The following is a 19923-nucleotide window of genomic DNA, read 5'->3' as shown; positions in this document are numbered from 1 at the left end:
GGTGCACTGGGTGTGGACGAGGATGCACGGATCGCACAGTGCGCAGATAGGCAGGCCGCATGTGAAAAATAAAAAAAGAAATAACCGAGTTGGCTAAAATTTCAGTTATTTATTTTCAGATGTGGAAATGCCAAGAAAAGACATTTTGGAAAAACTAATAACAAGAATACGAGACTGACATTTGGAAACGGGTGAGAACAGATGTCAGCTAGAGTACATATGAAAGTACAAATTTAAAACACACTCTGCATCCATGTGTGGAAACAAAAAAGAAAAACTAAATTGCATGGGGCAAGAACCAGGACAGAGAGTGATCGCGAGGGGTATGTCGAGGATGCGTGGATAGCACAAGGCATGCACGAGAATAGAGAGGGTGCACGTGTGATGGATGTCAGTAGCATGAACAAGGATGAATGGGGGCATGGATTTAGATACAAAACCTATCTAAGAACACTGCCAGATACATAAAATACATTTGTGTGAAATTTCATAAAAAATGAGCTAGCCATTTCGGAATCAATAGGAACGAACTCACAAAGTTCCTTTTATATATATCAGGTTAACAAGAAATTTCTTATGGTTTTTAAATTTTAAATTCAGATGAACATATCTCTGCTCAAACAAAAACTTATTGATAGAAATAAGCACCATCAGAATCAACACACTTTTGCCAACGCAAAACAAGTGTAATTATGCCAGTAACGTAAAAATCTTGCGTTCTGGTGGCGATAAAGTCATTGAAGGCGTTTTTGATATCGCTTAGGTTTTTGAAACATTTCTCACGCAGAAAATTGTCAAGATGCTTGAAAAGTGGTAGTCGGTAGATGAGAGGTCTAGAGTATGGCGAATGAAGCTGAGTTTTGCAGGCCAATTTGTACAATTTCTGCAAGGGCAGTTTAGCACTGTGCAATCAAGAATAAATCTTGGAGAATTGGGTCTTTTCTGTTGACTAATGTTGGACTTTGTTGTCAAAGTTTCTGATGCATTTCATCTATTAGTTGACAGTACTTGTCCGCCGTAATGGTTTTGACTGCATTAAAAAAACTAATGGATGAGACCAGTCGCAGACCATCAAACAGTCAGCATGATCTGCTTTTGGTGAAACTCTGACTTCGGGAAATACCCTGGAGCTTCGTCGGCATCTAACTACTGAGCTAGCATCGCCGGTTATCGTAAACAACCCACTTTCATCGCAAGTCACAACCTGGTGGAGAAATGGGTTGTTCTTGTGTAAAAGAATAGATGACACTTCAAAACAGCATTTGTTTTGCTTGTTGATAAATGGTTGCCTCACGAATTGAACAAGTTTTTTCAATTTTTAATCTCTTTCAAGTGGTTGGAAATCGTCGTATACGTTACATCTAATTCAGAAGCAAATTCTCGAACAGTTGTGTGTTTTGCCTTTGACTACAGTTCCTAATTGATCATTGTCAACATCCGATGGACAGCCACTATACTTATCATCTTATCTTCAAGACACTCGTCAACGCCACAAAATTTCTTAAACCACCATTGTGCTGTGCATTCAGTAGTAGTTCTTGAGCCAAACACTTCATTGATATCACAAGCTGTTTCAGCAGCTTTTCGGCCTTGCTTGAATTGAAATTTGTGCGAATTTATTATTTTCTATCTTGTATTCAATGTTCTGAAAAGACAACAGAATTGTTTTAAAACGATTGTAATTCAAACGATTTGATAGAGCAAAAAACGCTGTTTAAAACGATATATAAAGTAAAGGTATTATAACGAAAACTTATTTGAAAATACGCCATTTGAAATCCAAAATAAAAATCCTGCAAGAACTTTCTTCTCAACCTAATGATCAGAACTGGCATGTCAACGTAATTGTATTTGTCTTGATAGGCAGGGATTCATTAGAGTTGAAGAAAAACCAAAGTCAAAATACTTACATTTGGTTCAAGACTTGTGCCATGGCAATACCAGAACTGAGTTCATTTGTCGTTTGGTATGGTGATTCAATATTGAAAGTTTCCAGCTAAAAAAGGCAAATGGAAAAGATTTGTAAAGAAATCATTTAAAAAGAAAAAGTTTTATGCGAATTAAGTATTCATTTCTAACAGTTTTTGTCAAATATCCTATATATCAAGTTTCAAGTCTGTGAATAAAGGCAAATTATATATATATATATCTTTGAAGTTTTTCAACTTTTAAAACTATATGGAAAAAAAAAAAATTACACTATCAAAACCACTGTTGGAAAAAACTTTTGCTTGTAAGTTGATTAATATTTTATGCATTTTGCTTCCAAGAATTCATGCTACTCTTAGTATTATTTATTATTATTTGAAAAACTATTTTGGATATATATATATATATATATATATATAGTAAGTTATAAAATATATATGGCGATTAAGCTCCACTGAATATTCCGTGTTTCATCCACTCTAGGATTCCTCAGGCTTGAAGAATCCTAGAGTGGATGAAACGCGGAATATTTTTATAACTTACTAACTAGCTCTACCTACGTATTGAGCACTTTTGAAGTAAATACTTAAAGCTTACGCATAAATTTATACTTTCGTATATCAATTTATGTGAGTAAATGTAGTTATATATATATATATATATATATATATTTAGTGGAGATGGTAATTAATAAAAACTGAAGAAAGTGCTCAATACTGTTGTAGAGCAAATATGCGTTTTATTTTTTATTACCGTATCTTTCTGTTAAGTTACATTATTGTTTCGGCTACTCGGCCGTTTTTTTGGCCGTCTGTAGCGTCCTCAGACTTTTACAGAAATGTTCGCTATTTTGGGATCTTACATGACGCTACAGACGGCCAAAAAAACGGCCGAGTAGCCGAAACAATAATGTAACTTAACAGAAAGATACGGTAATAAAAAATAAAACACATATATGTGTGTGTGTGTGTGTGTGTGTGTGTGTGTGTGTGTGTGTGTGTGTGTGTGTGTTAGTTTTTAACCCCTGTAAGGTTATACAAAGCTGGTTGAAAGCTGAATGATTTTCTAATCAGACACACATATACATGCAATAGTCAATAAAAACCAAAAAAATAACATAATTCAACTTTTGTTGAAAACATTTAATTGTATTTTTAAGACAGCTTTTTTTTGGTCCATATTATGTCACATTTTATTATTTTTTCATCAAGTAGAAAAAAAGTATACATTCAATTGGATTCATCAATGGTGATTAAATCCGGAAAAAAAAAGTTTCCCAATAATAAAAACGTATTTATTAAAAAAAAAAAAAAAAAAAAAATCTTAAATTATTATGTAATTATTTTCCGTTCTCTCTAAAAGAAAAAAAAAAAAATGCCAGACATTCATCTGCTATTTTATAAACTCCAACCAAGAGATCTTTTTTAGGATTCTAACTCTCCATGTTGGATTTTTCCGTTTCATAATCCTTTACTTCTTTCTCCTCTACTTTTCTACGACACTGAAATGAACGACACTCAGAAATCTGCTTGCCTCAGAAACCAGACTCTCCACTCAGAAATTTGCTGCCAAATGCCCTCCGATGCTCATATATATGCTTACTTTTAGTCCAGAAACACATGGCCAGTGCCATTTCTTTGTCTGCCTTCATGATGTTCACCTTGTCAAGCATTATGTACCCCACCCCCACCCCGATCCCTTATCACTACATGGGTAAAGTTGCACTTGTAATCTCTGGTGTGTGCTTCATCATTGAGTGATTCTGAGGTCTCTATTGTGTTTGCCAGCCAGACAGTGTGATATAACCAGCGTTATCTGAAGTCTCATGATCTGCTCCACCAGACGGGACGGCATTTGTCTGGGAGTCACATGTCATTCACATGATGAGAGATGCTGTTAGCAACAATAGCTTGCGAGTTAATCATCAGTGTTTCCATTCCTTCTTGGAACTCACACATGAATCGATAACAAGGCTGCTCGACTCATGCAGAGTCACCCAGACAATACTGATTTGTACAAAAGTTGACAACATGGGATCTGGATCAATATTCCTTATCCTAACCTCACATGTGTAGATCCCGTTGGTAGGTGTAGTCAAAGATGATGTCTTGTCCTTCAGCATAACAGTGTACTAATACTGCATCCTGACCAGGGCAACTCTTCCTACCTGCAATCCGCAGCATCGTTCTAGGGCATATAGACACACTGAAAAGGTAGATCCACTTCCCAGCTGACAGAAAACTCCCTGAATTCTCCACTAGTGAATACGGTGCTTTTGTTAGTAAGCAGTCTGTGCAGTGGGCCACACTCAAAAAAAAACATAGATTCAAGATACAGAATGATGTTTCTAGAGTTCTGACATGACAATGGCTGCCAGATGGTAAAACTCAGTGTTGGGACGAGTAATCGGGGGAGGGGGGGTCAGAACTTTTAGTGGTATCGAAACCCAAGAAATCTGTGCCTATTTTCCAATGCCAAAAACGACTCTTTACTGTTTTTATTTTTTGCTTTTGTTTAAATAGTAACTTTCATAGACTCTCTTTTTTTTTTTTTTTTTTTTTTACAAAGGATTCACCACTTATCAAGGCCTGGAGGCCACTTGAGGATAATGGTTAATGAGTGTACAGTAGTCAATGGAACAACATCATAGTAATTGTTGGTGGAAATTTGGTAAATTGGAATTCTTAAGAGGATGGCTCATCAAGAACTTGTTCGACCAAATTATAGTCAGCTGGAAAACAGGGAAACGGAAGAGAGTTCCACAGGCATGAAATCTATGTGCAGTTCATGAAATCTATGTGCAGTTCATGAAATCTATGTGCAGTTCATGAAATCTATGTGCAGTTCATGAAATCTATGTGCAGTTCATGAAATCTATGTGCAGGTTTAGGCACAAATAAAGAGATGGAGAAATTATTGATAGTGTTTTCAGCTAAACAGGTCTTTTTCATAAAAGTTTGGCAAGGAAGGACCATGGATTGGAGCTCAGATGAGCACTTGATATGAAAATAACGATTGCTCGCAACGTCTCTTCTGCGGGAAAGAAGTTGCAGGCTGAATGATAAATATTTAACTATCTTTTATAACTAATGAAAATTACATCTATAGGTCATACTCACAAGTGTATTTTTATGTTTTCGAAAATATATATATATATATATATATATATATATATATAAAAAGGTGTATATGGCATAAATCACATTGACACACTGGTTCCCATCAGATCGAATTGGTGACTGTCAAATGTTTGCCATTATAGTAGGTTATATCCATTGCAAAGTGACCTTGCTTCTCCGCCTTCCAATCCAAGCACTCATATGTATCTTTAAGCCGCTCTGGATTTTTGCTTTTTAGCCCAAACCAAACAAAATGCTGTTTCACTCGCTCTGCAGGTGCCACACTATTGTCGAAGTATATAACTTCTATGTATACCACTGTCGAACAGTTACATCTTTGGATAGAACAGCCTCGACGATCGTCTGCATAATGGATGGTGCTACGTTACGCCCAAATCTCATCCTGATTAGATGGTACATCTGCCCTTTCACCACATTGAACATGCACCTAAAGACTTTTTTTTTGAATCCAACAGACAAGTCAAACCCTTTTTGTACACCAGTCTCTCAGTTTTTGTGCTGTGTATGATTCCAAGGTAATCCATAACAAGTCGCATTTTTCCTTTGTTATGCTGAGCAATTGCCATTAGTGGGATTAATCTCTTTGGAGGCACAAGCTTTTTCTTCAGATATGGTACCAGCTATCTGCTGTAAATCCAATTTTTCAATTTGCAATTATAGTTCTTCCAAATGTATTCAAACACGATATATTCAAGAGTCTGATCGATCAGCTGTTCTGGCAGCTGCTCATCTGACTACTTCTAGGTCGCAGTCCAATTTTTCTTAGTCATGTCAAGTATGACATTAAAGTTGGGTTGTTTCATTTTTATTGCAACAACAGCATCGATATTGGAAACTTTAACCTCACTGAGCTTATTATTATGAACACTGCTCAATAGGAAAATGACGTCAAGTCCGAGCGGGAGATCAAACTCCAATACTTCTCCATCCATGGCCAGAATCTCCATCACAACATGGATCTTATCCACCTGCAGATTTACCTTGATCACTCTGCTGCCGGTCACGCTCTTTCTATCAATGGTCAGCACCTCTGTCTTGCGTTCATTTGGTGAGTCGTAAACCAACTCCTCACAAGAGATTGCGAGCCAATCAATGTCACACATCACTCCACTGACACATACACGCATCACTGGCAGGTTGGTTTTCATTTTATTTGGGGTGAGAGTGGTGCTCAAATTTCGCCTCTGCCTCTATTTTCCAGCCTCTATTTTACAGCTAGTATTTGATACTTGAAGCCTTTATAAGTTGGTACAGTAGAACCCGGGATACAGCACTGATCCGATCCAAGTTTGGGATCATAAGGTGAAATCGCCGTATGGCAGGGCTTAAGCAAAATTTTATACAGTACATATTAAAAATTAGTAATAAAATACAGTACAGTATATAATACACATGTATATAATCAAATAACACTAAGGTGGGGCAAATACCATAACTTGGGGCTGGAAAAACATTGTATTCCACATCGTAACCTGAAATAAAAAAAAAAAAATAAAAAAACGTATCCCCGGGGCCACCGTATCCCGGGTTCTACTGCAGTTTCTAAAATCTATTATGAAAACATTCTCATAATTCTTTCATCCAAGGTTGGACAAGTATTTTCCATTAATTTATATAGATGAGCCCACGGACAATTAACTGCGAGTGTGTGGAAAGACGTTTATATTTAGAAAAAGTCTTCACAAAGGTGTCTTTTGTTGACAAGATCTGGTTTAAGGTGGAGTTCTAAGCACTTTGATATGCACATTAGGGAAGAGATGTTTGACAGCAGCTCATTTGGCACTGACCCATAAGTGGAGTGGACATGCAGGTATTGAAAAATCGAGTTGGTTGGTTGCTCGTTTTTGTTTAGTATATCATCCATTTTTACAATATTTAATACCAAATCGGGTAATTTTGGAAAAGTTTTTCAGTCTTCAAGTTCTTAATATTTTCAAATATTTAGTAATAGTGTTTGGTTTGATTGTTTTGTAAGAAGAAATGTGTTTGACTATGCAGAATATGATTGAGATTTGCAAATAGAAAGGGGGGAAAAAACTATCAATGTTTGGTGCATTTTTTGGCCAGGAAACCAGTATCTTCAGGCAGCCTAATCTAATAGCATCAGATGCCCTAACAGGTATTACCACTCTAGGCCATATTGAAGACACCTTGTCGGTCCACTTCGTTTCCAGACTTTTTTTTGTACAGGTATTTTAAATTGTTGTATATTCTTGAAAATTCAGGATGTTATTGTTATACATCTTATGAGATTGTTGACCAATTTTTATGATTTCAGGTTTAAATGAACAGCTATAGCAAGAATTGGAATACACCCTACTAAAGCCTGATTGTCATAGCTAGTGAATTTCAAAAATGCAATCTGGATGTGAGGACACTTTAGAAGAACGATATGCAATAAAATTATGTTTTAAACTTGAAAAAAATGCCACAGAAACATGGAATGCTTCAGACTGCTTTTGGACCATTTTGGATCAGTTTTTGAGTGGCATAAGAGATTCAAGGAAAGCAGCGAGTCTGTAAGGGAGTGGAAAGAAGTCAGAACACCAGAGTTGAATGGCCAAATAAAGAATTTAATGGATAAGGAGCATCGGGCGTCTATAGAGACAATAAGTGCACAGTTTGATGTCAGTGTGGGAACTGTACACACTTATTTGCAAGGAACTGAAGATGTGGAAGATTTACGCGAGGTTTGTCTCAAGGGTGCTTCATCCCTGTCACAAACTATTGGACCAAGATGAGCATCAAGACAGTTCCTCACCCTCCTTATAATCCAGACCTTGCTCCCTATGACTTCTGGTTATTCTCTAAGCTGAAGGAAAACCTAAGATGCTGTCGTTATGAGACAAGTGAGGAGATGAAAGAGGCTGTGACGAGGGTCATTGACACACTCACACAAGGGGACTTCCATGGGCGTTCCAGAAGTTGTTGGAATGATACAACCAGTGCATTGCAGCTGGAGGAGATTACTTTGAAGAGGACTATAGTTTAATGTGTGCACTATCAATAAAAGAGCCCATACAAAAAAGTCTGGAAACTTATCGAAGACACCTCGTAAGAGCAATGATAACTAAGGAGTAGCCCCACATTGCTCACCTGGGGTCTCATCACTGGATGTATTTTAAGATAATAGAAGAAATTGAGGACCTGAGAATTTGGAACAGAGGAGAGCACTATCCACACCTAGACTGAAATAGTACGGAGGGTGACACGCAAATTTTTACCCAACGCTGTGTTAATGAATTGACGAAGAATGTATAGAATGTCAACTCTTACTGCTGCTTATATATTCATCCTCATGTGACAGCACATGCCACCCTCCCCCCTACAACTTGCCGCCCCAACGTTGTGTGCTGTGGATTTTGCTTTTCAACCTCTCTCATTCTAGTTCTGGCCATGTCATCGTCTTGTATTCATTAGAGGTTGCCAAAAAAGGTGCGCACAGGTTCATAAGTATAAAAAATAAAATAAAACCCTAATCCTCTTAAAGGAAAACACAAACTTTGTTGCTTTCTGTACATATTTGTTGGACTCTGGGTGCGTGAGTGACACTTCCGCTCCTTTAAATACTAAAGTCCTCATCTACTCTCAAGGCTGTGCAGTCATAAAACCCTCTAATCCTAAATATATCTTGAGTTCTGTTTCTGTCTTTAATTTTCAACCGCACCTAGAAAAAAAAAAAAAAAAAAAAAATCCATACACCAACTCCAAATTACATTGCCCCCCCCCATGTTAATTCCTTTGTCCTAAAATAACTACCCCACCTTAGCTCTCTTTTGTCCGCATTGAGGAACAAATTCCAATCCACTATCTACCGATAAACCTACTTCCTTTTCTTTTGTTATATTTCTTTCCTTTTTTTTTTTTTTACTTCCCAATACTTGGGGGGGGGGGGATAAATTGACATTGATAGTATAAGACAAACATGCACACACAATATGAAATATGACCCCTGCGGGTAGCTGACATTCAAAATCTAGAAGTCATCAATTGATCTTTAGCGTATTGTCAGGATTTCCATGTTAAACCACGTTCCAAATGCCACAACCCATGCATGATGTAAGCTTCCTAAATTTGAGGAATTACTTTTTATCTGATGGTTTGGGCACGCATTGAGTTGTCCACCAACTGACCTGATTCACAAGGCAATAGCATCAACACTGCAACTGGTATAGTGCAAGAAGAGTGGTGGACAACTGAGGACATGGCATGCAACGGTCAAAGCTAACTTGGAGGCTGTGACAGGCCCTAGCGTCCTTGGTATGTGATGATGAATGCTGAAGTATGCTGAGGAGTGTTTTGTTGGACAGACCTGGTTGGACTGGCTTGATTCGTGATGAAGTGAATTCACTTGGAACCAGCTCAACCCACTCCCGTTGAATGCCATAAACACACAATGAAATTACTACTTGTTTATCCAGTAGATGAGATTCCGGTGTGCTGACTAGGATAAAGAGGAAAAAAACAAAAATATGACAGCCGTGCGTATCACTAAGTAACGGATAAATCAAGATTAAGAAAGACATGTTTTCTTTTCTGGATAATTGTGCATTTGACATGCAATAACAAAACCTGATAATGGGATTATGAAATGGAGTTGGTGGATTAATTTGTGTCATGGAAAAGAAAGTTGCAAAATCTAACCCGACAGACGCTTTTAAAATGACCTCACATAGTTGCTGTGAAGTGCACATGAAAGCAAAAGAAAAAAATCAATAACCTGTCATTTCACAAAAAGAAAACATGTACACAGGGAAGCAATAAAATTCCGTCAATAAACCATGGGAACCTTTAACTCTTAGTCAGTTTAATTAAATTCTATCACTTTAACGTAATCATGTAACTTTGATTAGAAAAACATGGTCGCCTTTTTTTCAAAGATGTGATTAAGCAAGGCTCTACGGACAAATCTATCCTTGGCTGACCTTTGACAACTAAATATTTTCGTTCACTAGTCATACAGAAAAGTTAGAAGCTAAACCCACGTGAATTTTGGCATATGATATATTCGTTCCATAAGGAGTACGTACATAAAGATTTTTTTTCTGTAATTTTAAATAAGTGTAATTCTGAATATCTACAGAATTTTATGTTGAGATTTGAAGGTAGAAATATTTGAATTTCTTCAAATGTTTTTTTAAAACAGCCTTTATTAAAAAAATAATAATAATAATAATAAAGTATATTGTTCTATTAAACTTATATTGTTTAAATAATTTGACTTTGCTGATTTTATTAAAAAAACAAATAATGGTTGAAAAGACATTTTTCACATAGTGATGAGCTTTGCATGATTGTTGGTGAAAAAAAAAAAGAAAGAAAAAAAGAAAAAAAAAGAAAAAAAGAAAAAAAAAAAAGAAAAAAAAAAGAAAAAAAAAAACAATCGCCAAAAGACAAACGTTTTATTATTTGGAGAAAATCACTAGCAAATGCGATTGTTTCGCTTTTGCCCTACCAAATCTATCAGAAAACACGCTATGTGATATGCAAATATCTGTACGTGATGTTGCCAAGCTAATCAAAAACCTTAATTCCAGTAAAGCAACCGGCCCTGACGGTATTCCAATTATAGTACTCAAAAGACTTCAACCAGAACTAGCGCCCTACTTACAAAACTGTTTAACCGTTGTCTTAAGGAGAATTGCTTCCCGTCACCCTGGAAAATCTCATCAGTATTCCCTGTATTTAAGAATTCAGGTGATTGCTCATTCCCCTCTCAGTACAGGCCAATAAGTCTCCTGTGCGTCATGAGTAAGTTGCTGGAATCTGTGTTAAATACAGAAGTAATCAACCATCTCAGCAAAAATAACTTTCTTAGTGACACTCAATATGGTTTCCGTTCTGCTAGATCTACAGCAGATGTGCTTACAGTTATATCTCATAGGATTAGCGAATCTCTCGACGGAGGCTACCTTTCTAGGGAAATTGCTCTTGACATATCAAAGGCCTTTGATAGAGTATGGCAAAGGTTTACTTCACAAGATCTCCGGCTACGGTATAGCTGGAAATGTCTTCTCAATCATTAAATCATTTCTCTCTGATAGGTTCATAAGAGTAGTGGTTGATAGTCAGAAGCTCTTAGTATTAATGCTGGAGTCCCTCAGGGGTCCATCCTGGGCCCAACACTCTTCCTGATCTATATTAATGATCTTTCAAATCACATCCTTACGTCATTTGTTGACATCTATGCTGATGACACTACTATCTATGGTAGTACATTTAAGACGGTAAACGACCAAGTTCTCTCTGATTCTCTCTCCTCTGATCTTGAGCAAGTCGTCCAATGGGGAAAGAGGTGACTTGTTACTTTTAATGCATCTAAAACCAAGCTTTTATCTTTACATCATCAACACTTTGATCCCCATCTGGCATCAATTGAAATGAATGGCTTTCGTCTTGGGGAGGCCTCATGTTTTGACAAGCTTCTTGGTTTGACCTTTACTCCTAATCTTAAATGGAACACATACATTAAATCCGTTGCCAAGGCCGCCGTAAAAATGGTGGGATCCTTCTATCGATCCAGTAGATATCTCACTGTTGATGCAATTCTCTATCTATATAAGAGCCAGGTACGTCCAAGGCTGGAGTACCGTTGTCACATCTGGGCAGGAGCTGTTAGAAAGGATTTATCCTGCCTTGATAGAGTTCAAAATAGACTTCGTAGCCTTGTAGGGGATGTCCTTTTCTCTTCCCTGCAACCTCTTTCTCACAGAAGAGATGTTGTGAGTTTGTCTCTGCTTTATCGTTATTTTCATGGCAAGTGCTCTGATGAGCTCCATTCTATGACCCCCCCCCCTCGCCAAACTTTCACAAAAAACACCCATCTAGCAGAAAACACTATCAATAATTTCCCCCACTCTTTATCTGTGCCTAAACCTAAACGTAGGTTCCATGAGCAAAGCTTCTTTCTTAGAACTGCACGGCTGTGGAATTGTCTTCCGTTTTCCTGCTTTCCAGCTGACTACAATATGGTTGTGTTCAAGTCTAACGTAAACAAGTTTTTGATGAGTTGTTCCATATAAGTTAACAAATTTACCGAATCTCCATTACTAACGGTTACTACATTGTCCAATTTCTACTGTACACTCTTTAACCCTTATCCTCGAGTGGCCTCTTGGCCTTGCTAAGTGGGGATGCCTATGTAAAAAAAAAAAAAAGAAAAAGTCTCTTGCTTCAAAATTTGTGCTACAATCAAAATGATGCAAGCGCAACGTAACCATTACATCACGTCACAAATGGAAAAACAAATAAAACAGGAATAGAAATAAATAAAAATCTGGGTTGGCATTTTCTTTTCTTTTAATTACCGTTATTTCGTTATTCCGCTATTTCGTTATTCTGTTATTCTGCTATTCCGGCAGCACTTAAAAAGTCCCTCGCTGCCGTATGTCCATTTTATCTGGACCATGTTTCTATTTTTTCCGATCACATGTCAGTAAATATGATATAAATGCGGGAGTGCCTCAGGAGTCTATCCTGGGACCTCTGTATTCCTAATATTCATAAATGACCTCCCTGACAAAATTGCCTGTGAGATGGGTATATATGCTGATGACACCACACTCTATAACAGACATGACAGGAAAACAAATGAACACATATCTAAAGAAATGGCAGAAGCACTAGAGGAGGACCTCCGATCTGCTTCCCCAACTGTACTGACATGCAGAAGTTCAAGCGCGAGAGCGAGAGAGAACGAGAAAGAGAGAGCGAAAGAGAGAGAGAGCGAAAGAGAGAGAGAGCGAGAGAGAGAGAGAGCGAGAGAGAACGAGAGAGAGCGAGAGCGAGAGAGAACGAGAGAGAGCGAGAGAGAGAGCGAGAGAGCCATTGTCGTAGAGTGAGAGCCAGAGAGTTGGAAAGAGAGAGAGAGAGAGCAAGAGAGCCAAAGAGAGAGAGAGAGAGAGAGAGAGAGAGAGAGAGAGCCAGCCAGAGAGTTGGAGAGAGAGAGAAAGACAGACAGACAGAGAGTTTAAGAGAGAGATAGAGGCATTGAATTGAATCGATTGATGCAGACAGAATTGAATCGATTGATGCAGACAGAATTGAATCGATTGATGCAGACAGAATTGTGAGAGAGACAGAGAGGCAGACAGAATTGTAGAGAGAGAGAGAGAGAGAGAGAGAGAGAGAGTGAAATAGAGCTTTGGCAAGAGAAAGTGAGTTTTCTCAAGAAACTATTATTTTATAAGCAATAACCAATAGTTATTAATTATGAAGCAACACAATCAACAACTGGCATAAGGCCAATGTAGTTTTCTCAATTGGCCACCTGTTACCATGGTTACTGTTTAGTCATAAAAACCTATTTTACTTCTGTCTTTCCACTGCCCCTTCCACAAACTTTAATATTTTTCTAGCCGAAACGTGTAAATTACAATAGCGCTATTGATTCAGTTCACTGATTAGACAGGTTGTTTTCATTCGTTCACTACATCATTATGCCTTCCCATTGTTGAAAGCTATACAACACAGTAATCAGAAATTAATGGTAGATTTTGATATCAGAATATATATATAAAGTACATTATAAACATTACATAGTACATTATAAAAAATAAATAAAAACATTATATAGTACATTATAAAAAAAACATTATATAGTACATTATAAAAAAAGGATTAAAAAAACATATAAAGTTGTATTGCCCTGATTTTAAATAAGTTGGATTTAAATAGCATTGAAGCTAACAAATTCAATTTTAATTCTAACAAATTTTTTGTTATTGTTGTCCTACGCTATTTGCTATACATTACATGTTGAAGCACCCTATCCTGACTTGACAGAGTTCAAAAGACTTCGTTGCCTAGTAACGGATGCCCTTTTCTCTTCCCTGCAACCTCTTTCCCACAAAAGAGATGTTGCAAGCCTGCCTCTGCTCTATCATTATTTTCATGGCAAGTGCTTGTAAGAGGCTCCAATCTTTGTCCGCCCCCTTGCCAAACTTTCATGAAAAATACTCGTCTAACTGAAACCACTATCAATAATTTCCCCTCACTCTTTATCTGTGCTTAAACCTAAACGTAGATTCCATGAACGAAGCTTCTTTCTTAGAACTGCACACCTGTGGAACTCTCCTTCGTTTGCCTGCTTTCCAGCTGACTACAATATGGTTGTATTCAAGTTTAATGTAAACAAGTTCTTGATGAGCCGTTCTCTTAAGTAATTCAATTTACCAAATTTCCACTACTAATGATTACTAAGATATTGACCCATTGACTACTGTACACTCATTAACCCTTAATCTCAAGTGGCCTCCGGGCCTTGATAAGTGGTGTAATATATGGACATTTTAAATAATTACCTTTAAAGAAAATTCAGCTGAAGGGAATAGTGCTTACTAAAAAAAGATGTTATTCACCTTAGCTATAAGCATTTCTTGGTAGCTTTTCACACATTTTTACTAATGTCGCAGAGTTGGAAGACTCCGAAATATTTGACTCAGACTTCGTATTTTAAAGTCTTTCAATATTTGGTAACAATTGGAGTCGTTAAAAAAATCCAACTTGGACGTCCAGCATTCTTATAAGACCAACAATTCTTTCTAAAATGCATGTCTCCACATACCGCGAGTATGTGCAATATATATTTATATATTAGACAGACATTATTGAACAACACGCCTGTGAAACTGTTCCGTCTGCCTGTTTCCCACCTGACTACAACTTGGATGTCTTCAAGTCCAACGTTAGCAAATTCCTAATGAACCGCCCCCTTAAGTAAACACTTCATCAAATCTCCACACTAACGTACTGTAGTTGCAATAACCCTTATCCCTGAGTGGCTTCCGGGCCTTGATAAGTGGTGACCACCGTGTAAAAAAAAAAAAAAAACACGGAGTGTTTCTGCTTAATCGTCTTTCTTTGTAATTTCTCCATTTTTTTGTATGGTTATTCTAATATCTCAGTTGAATTTGTATAAGAAAGTTCCAAAGTCGTTTTCCTCCATCTATTCTTTGTAATTTTTGCCAGTACTTTCAACTGATTTTCTTCAGTCGTCTTCAGGCAGTTTTTGATTACCATTTCATTTAAAATCTGGATGTTTTTATATGCTTCAGTTCAAATTACATTTAAATTCGACTGCGATATTAGAACGACCATACGAAAAATGGAGAAATTACAAAAAAAGACGATTAAGCAGAAAAACTCCATGCTATTCAACAAGGTCTGTCTAAATTAAAACATGCTGCCTAAATACACAATATGATGTATACGTGATGAAAATTATGGAATTAATATTCCAACATGATGGAAAATGAAAAAGAAAAAATTCTTTAAATATTCATTATTGTTTTGTCTATATTTCAAAACTTCCTTGGCATGAAATAACATACAAAAACAATAGCTGGAAATATTTGAGGCGTTTGTAATGTGAAAAAAAAAATGTTTTTGCTCTTTTTCAAATGAACCATAGTCGTTAAAATTCAAAAGACGTGGTGCGATTATGGCATGAAAAAACTGTTCATTTCATTACATTGTGTAACAGTGCATACGAGCGCGTATGAGAATATCAACAGCAGCTGAAGGATGGATGGCAAGCGATTATATTAGCAGCAGGAGCAGTGTTTAAACGCGTATGCAAATTGGCAAGTGTGCTCGGCTTGTGTATGAAGGAAAAGAAAAAAGGACACCATGTGGTTGGAGGAGAAACAAAGTTGGCGCCAAAGGAGATGGACGTGTAAAATGAAGGGAGAAAAAAGGGCGCAGTTAAAAAAAGATGGGTGTTTAAGAAAAGGCGGTCTACGACTGGCGTGTAGTAGAGCAGAAACGAGAGATTTTAAACTGGTGTCGAGATAGGGTTGGTTGTTTTACGGCATATCAACCCTTTTCGGGTTATTTAATGCCGAATCCAAAGATTTTGAAGAAAAATTTTTTAATAGAATATATTTGTTGTTTTCAAGTCGGTTTCTATTTAACCCATAGTTGGGACCCTAACAAGTACTACTACTCCGGGTCAGAGTGGACCTGGGAGCAATGACAAAGGGTGGCTCCACACTCCCCAAAGCCTCGCCACTGGATATAGTTTAAGGTCATATCCAGAACCAGTCGGGATAGGAAGAAAGAAAAACGGTAATAAACGACTTGAGTTAAAAAAAGAAGGAAAAGCTAAGTCGGATTTATTTTTGTTTGATTAAAAAAATCAGAGTAACTTCGCCGCAGTAAGTACATAACCTGAAACCCCCACCCACCCACCTTTCTGCACAAATTTTGTGCCAGTTTATGGTCAAAGAGTGAATCACCTTTTCTTAATTTGATTCGGGCAACGTGGATCAAGAAAATATTAACTTTATTATGGGTTTTTGCTTTTTTTTTTTTTTTTTTTATATTTACCTCCCTTTACTTTATAGCTGCCCGTATTTACTTGCCCCTTCTTAGGAGAGCAAAGTTAAACAATGGGGGGGAAAAAAATAAATCGAACTCCCTAAAAACAGGCATTGTGGACAGAGACAGAAATAAAAATTGCCTCTGTCTAAAAAGATTTCTCCTTTTAATAGAGGACAGAACAGATATTTATTGTGTAAGTCTTTTGACATGTCATCTACAATAAAAGCTTTTCGTTTTTCAGTAGAAGTGAATAGGTGATAAAATTATTTCAACTTTCCTAAAACTGGAACACAATACCACTGGACTGCTTCCCAGCTGACTACAACAATCATTTTAAAATCTAACGAATTTCTGTTCAGCTGTCCTCTTGCATAAACACTACTAAAGTTCTATCATTACCGATAATCATATGATGCTTATTAAACCTATCCTCAAATGGCTTCTAGGCTTTGATAAGCAGTGACCCACGCACCCTAGTTAAAATAGATAAATAAAATGGAAAGGTGGTCTAAATCATCTATAGCTTTTCTCCATCTTCCCTAAAAATTAACCCAGTCTAATACTAAGCCACAATGATACCCCCTCCTCTAAAATCCAACCCTTCCTTATCATTGTTAAGGGCAATATCAACAGGGTAATGTCAGTGTTATATTGTCTGGAACTGATTGACAGGGCCATCCATGCCAAACAAGTCTGACACAAAGTGGTATTATAGCTGAAATCCAGATAACAAGTCTCTGGTAAAAATTTAGGAGGGACCAGCATCATTATCCATCATCTTCTGAGTGTTTTTACATGCAGTTAGCAAAGACGTATCAGGCAGGGAACTACAAATTAATGGATTTTGCACCATTCCTTTGAGCGTTCTGCTGTCGAGGATAAAAAAATACAATCCTGCAGGTTAATAGCAGAATAGTAAGCAACATCTCGGCCCTGGATATGACCTTAAACTATATCTGATGGTGAGGCCCCAGCTTGCAGGCTTTGGGGAGGTGTGGAGCCACCGTTTGCCATTGCTCCCAGGTCCACTCTTACCTGGAGTGGTAGTACCTGTTAGGGCCTCAACTATGGGTTAAATAGAAACCGACTTGAATAAAACAATATATTCTATTAAAAAATTTTTCTTCAAAATAACTGGATTCGGCATTAAATAACCTGAAAAGGGTTGATATGTCGTAAAACAAAAGCCAAACAAACAAAGCAAAGCAACATCTCTCCAGGATGGGTGGAGCTGGCTCCTCTCAGAAAACACACAGCATTCCAGATGAACACCCTCCATAATAGTCTGCAGTGGCAAATTTGCCACTACATCTGTTGAATTCAGTTTCAACAATATTAATGTATCGGAAAATAGGTGTGTCGATGGGCTCAGTTTTGGGCCTGATAATGGCGAATATTTTTCGTGGTTTTCCATGAAGAGCAATTGCACTCTGGACCCATTAAATCATTGGTCTATTTTCGCTATGTGGATGACACATTTTACCACTTCAATAACCAAACAGAGGCAAATAATTTTTTCTCCTTACTTAATAAGATGCATCCCACGTTACGGAATACTTAAGAAGGAGAGTCTAATTCGTCCATAGCTTTCCTTGATGACGAAACACCATCCAGTTACCTTACATCAATATACCGTAAACCTACGTTCACTGGACTGTATACACGCTGGGATTCATTTTGACCCCGAAAACGTAAGATAAATTTAATTTGGACCCTAACACATCGTGCCCTTATGATCTGCTCAAAATCAAAATTGGATGAGGAATTAAAAATAATTATTGATACCCTGTCCAAAAATGGGTACCCTTTGGATGTAATTAGGTCAGACATACAGATGAAAATAGCAGTGTCCTCTGTAACTAAAATTAAAACATTTTTTTTTTCTTTTCTTCACCCCGTTAACTTTATTTTAACGTTCTAATCATGAATTTTCGTCTTTCTTTCATGATTGCATTATATATGTGTGTGTGTTTATGGGGAAACGTTTATTCAATTATATTTCACCTTTTATTTATACCAATTCTATAATTTATGAAGCTCGATTTAACTACAGAGCAAATACAAATAAATGACAAAAGAGCTACAGTCTAAATTTCAAGATGTTGACCATCTTACTGTTTTTTTTTTTTTTTTAAGTACGATGGCATGCACAATTTTTCTTTTGATGAATTAAGGGTGGAATAAATTCAAGAATTAACATAATTACGTGAATGATTCTGCGCTACGAAACAGGTGCTGTTAAGAATTGTGCATGTCAACGTACTTAAATAAACGCTAAGATAGTCAACATCTTGAATTTGGAATATAGACTTGTCAAATATATTTTTATATATATATATATGTTTGACAAGAAAATTCTGTGGAAGTTTTAATTCTGATTTCAAATGATGTATTTTCAAAGAAGTTGTTATTATAATACTTCTAATGCTATCTATTCGTTTAAATTACAATAGTTTTAAAAGAAATATGTCTTTTCAGAACTCTGAATACAAGATGGAAAAAAAAAGCAAATTCGCACAATTCTCTTATTTCAATTCAAGCAAAGCCGAAAAGCTGTCGAAACAACTCGCGATATCACTGAAGCATTTGGCCCAGGAACTCCTACGGAACGCATGGAACAATGGTGGTTTAAGAAATTTTGTGGCGAGAGTCTTGATGAGGAGCATAGTGGTCAGCCATCAAATGTTGAGAACAGTCAATTAAGAGTCTTAGTTGAAGCTAATTCATGCACAACTGTTCAAGAACTTGCTTTAGAATAATATGATTTCCAACCACTTGAGAGATTGTAAAGACAAAAAAGCTTGATAAATGGTTGCCTCATGAATTGAACAACAACCAAAAGAAATGCTGTTATGAAGTGTCATCTTCCGTTCTTTTAAGCAATAAGAACGACCCATTTCTCACCGGGTTGTGATTTGCGATGGAAAGTGGGTTTTTTATGACAACTGGCGATGCTCAGCTCAGTGGTTAGACGCTGACGAAGCTCCACAACATTTCCCGAAGCCAGAGTTGCACCAAAAGAAGGTCATGCTGACTGTTTGGTGGTCTGCGACCCGACTCAAATGGATGAAATCCATCAAAAACTTTGACAACAACACCCAGCACTAGTCAACAGAAAAGGCCCAATTCTTCACGACAATGTCTGACCGCACATTGCTAAACAGACCTTGCAGAAGTTGAACGAATTGGGCTACAGAACTCTGCATTATCCACCATACTCTCCAAACCTCTCACCCACTGACTACTTTTTCAAGCATCAACAACTTTATGGATGAGAAATGCTTCAAAACTTAAGCGGTATCAAAAACGTCTTCAGTTACTTCATCACCATCAGAACACAAGCTTTTAACGTTACTGGCATAAATACACTTGTTTTGCGTTGGCAAAAGTGTGTTCATCCTGACGGTGCTTATTTCGATTAAATAAATTTTGTTTGATCCGAGATATGTTCATCCGAATTTAAAAGTTACAAACCGCAAGAACTTTTTTGTCAACCTGTCCCATCTCTATCTAGAACAAAAAGAGAAACATT

The 19923-nt window shown here is 37.0% G+C and overlaps 1 protein-coding gene across 2 annotated transcripts in view; it reads right to left on the bottom strand.

Moving 5' to 3' along the window:
- LOC145259294 (protein Hook homolog 3-like) overlaps nt 1-19923 on the bottom strand; it is a 184972-nt gene that overhangs the window by 121025 nt on the left and 44024 nt on the right. For both annotated transcript variants that reach the window (XM_080117166.1, XM_080117167.1), the window contains exon 2: nt 1911-1996. In XM_080117166.1, the coding sequence (XP_079973292.1) occupies nt 1911-1996 (86 nt within the window). The remainder of the gene's footprint in view (nt 1-1910; nt 1997-19923) is intronic.

The sequence above is a fragment of the Euprymna scolopes genome, chromosome 34 (genome assembly GCF_053919585.1).
Source record: "Euprymna scolopes isolate OS-2025 chromosome 34, ASM5391958v1, whole genome shotgun sequence".
Lineage (NCBI taxonomy): Eukaryota > Metazoa > Mollusca > Cephalopoda > Sepiida > Sepiolidae > Euprymna > Euprymna scolopes.
This window is presented reverse-complemented; position numbering and strand designations above follow the sequence as displayed.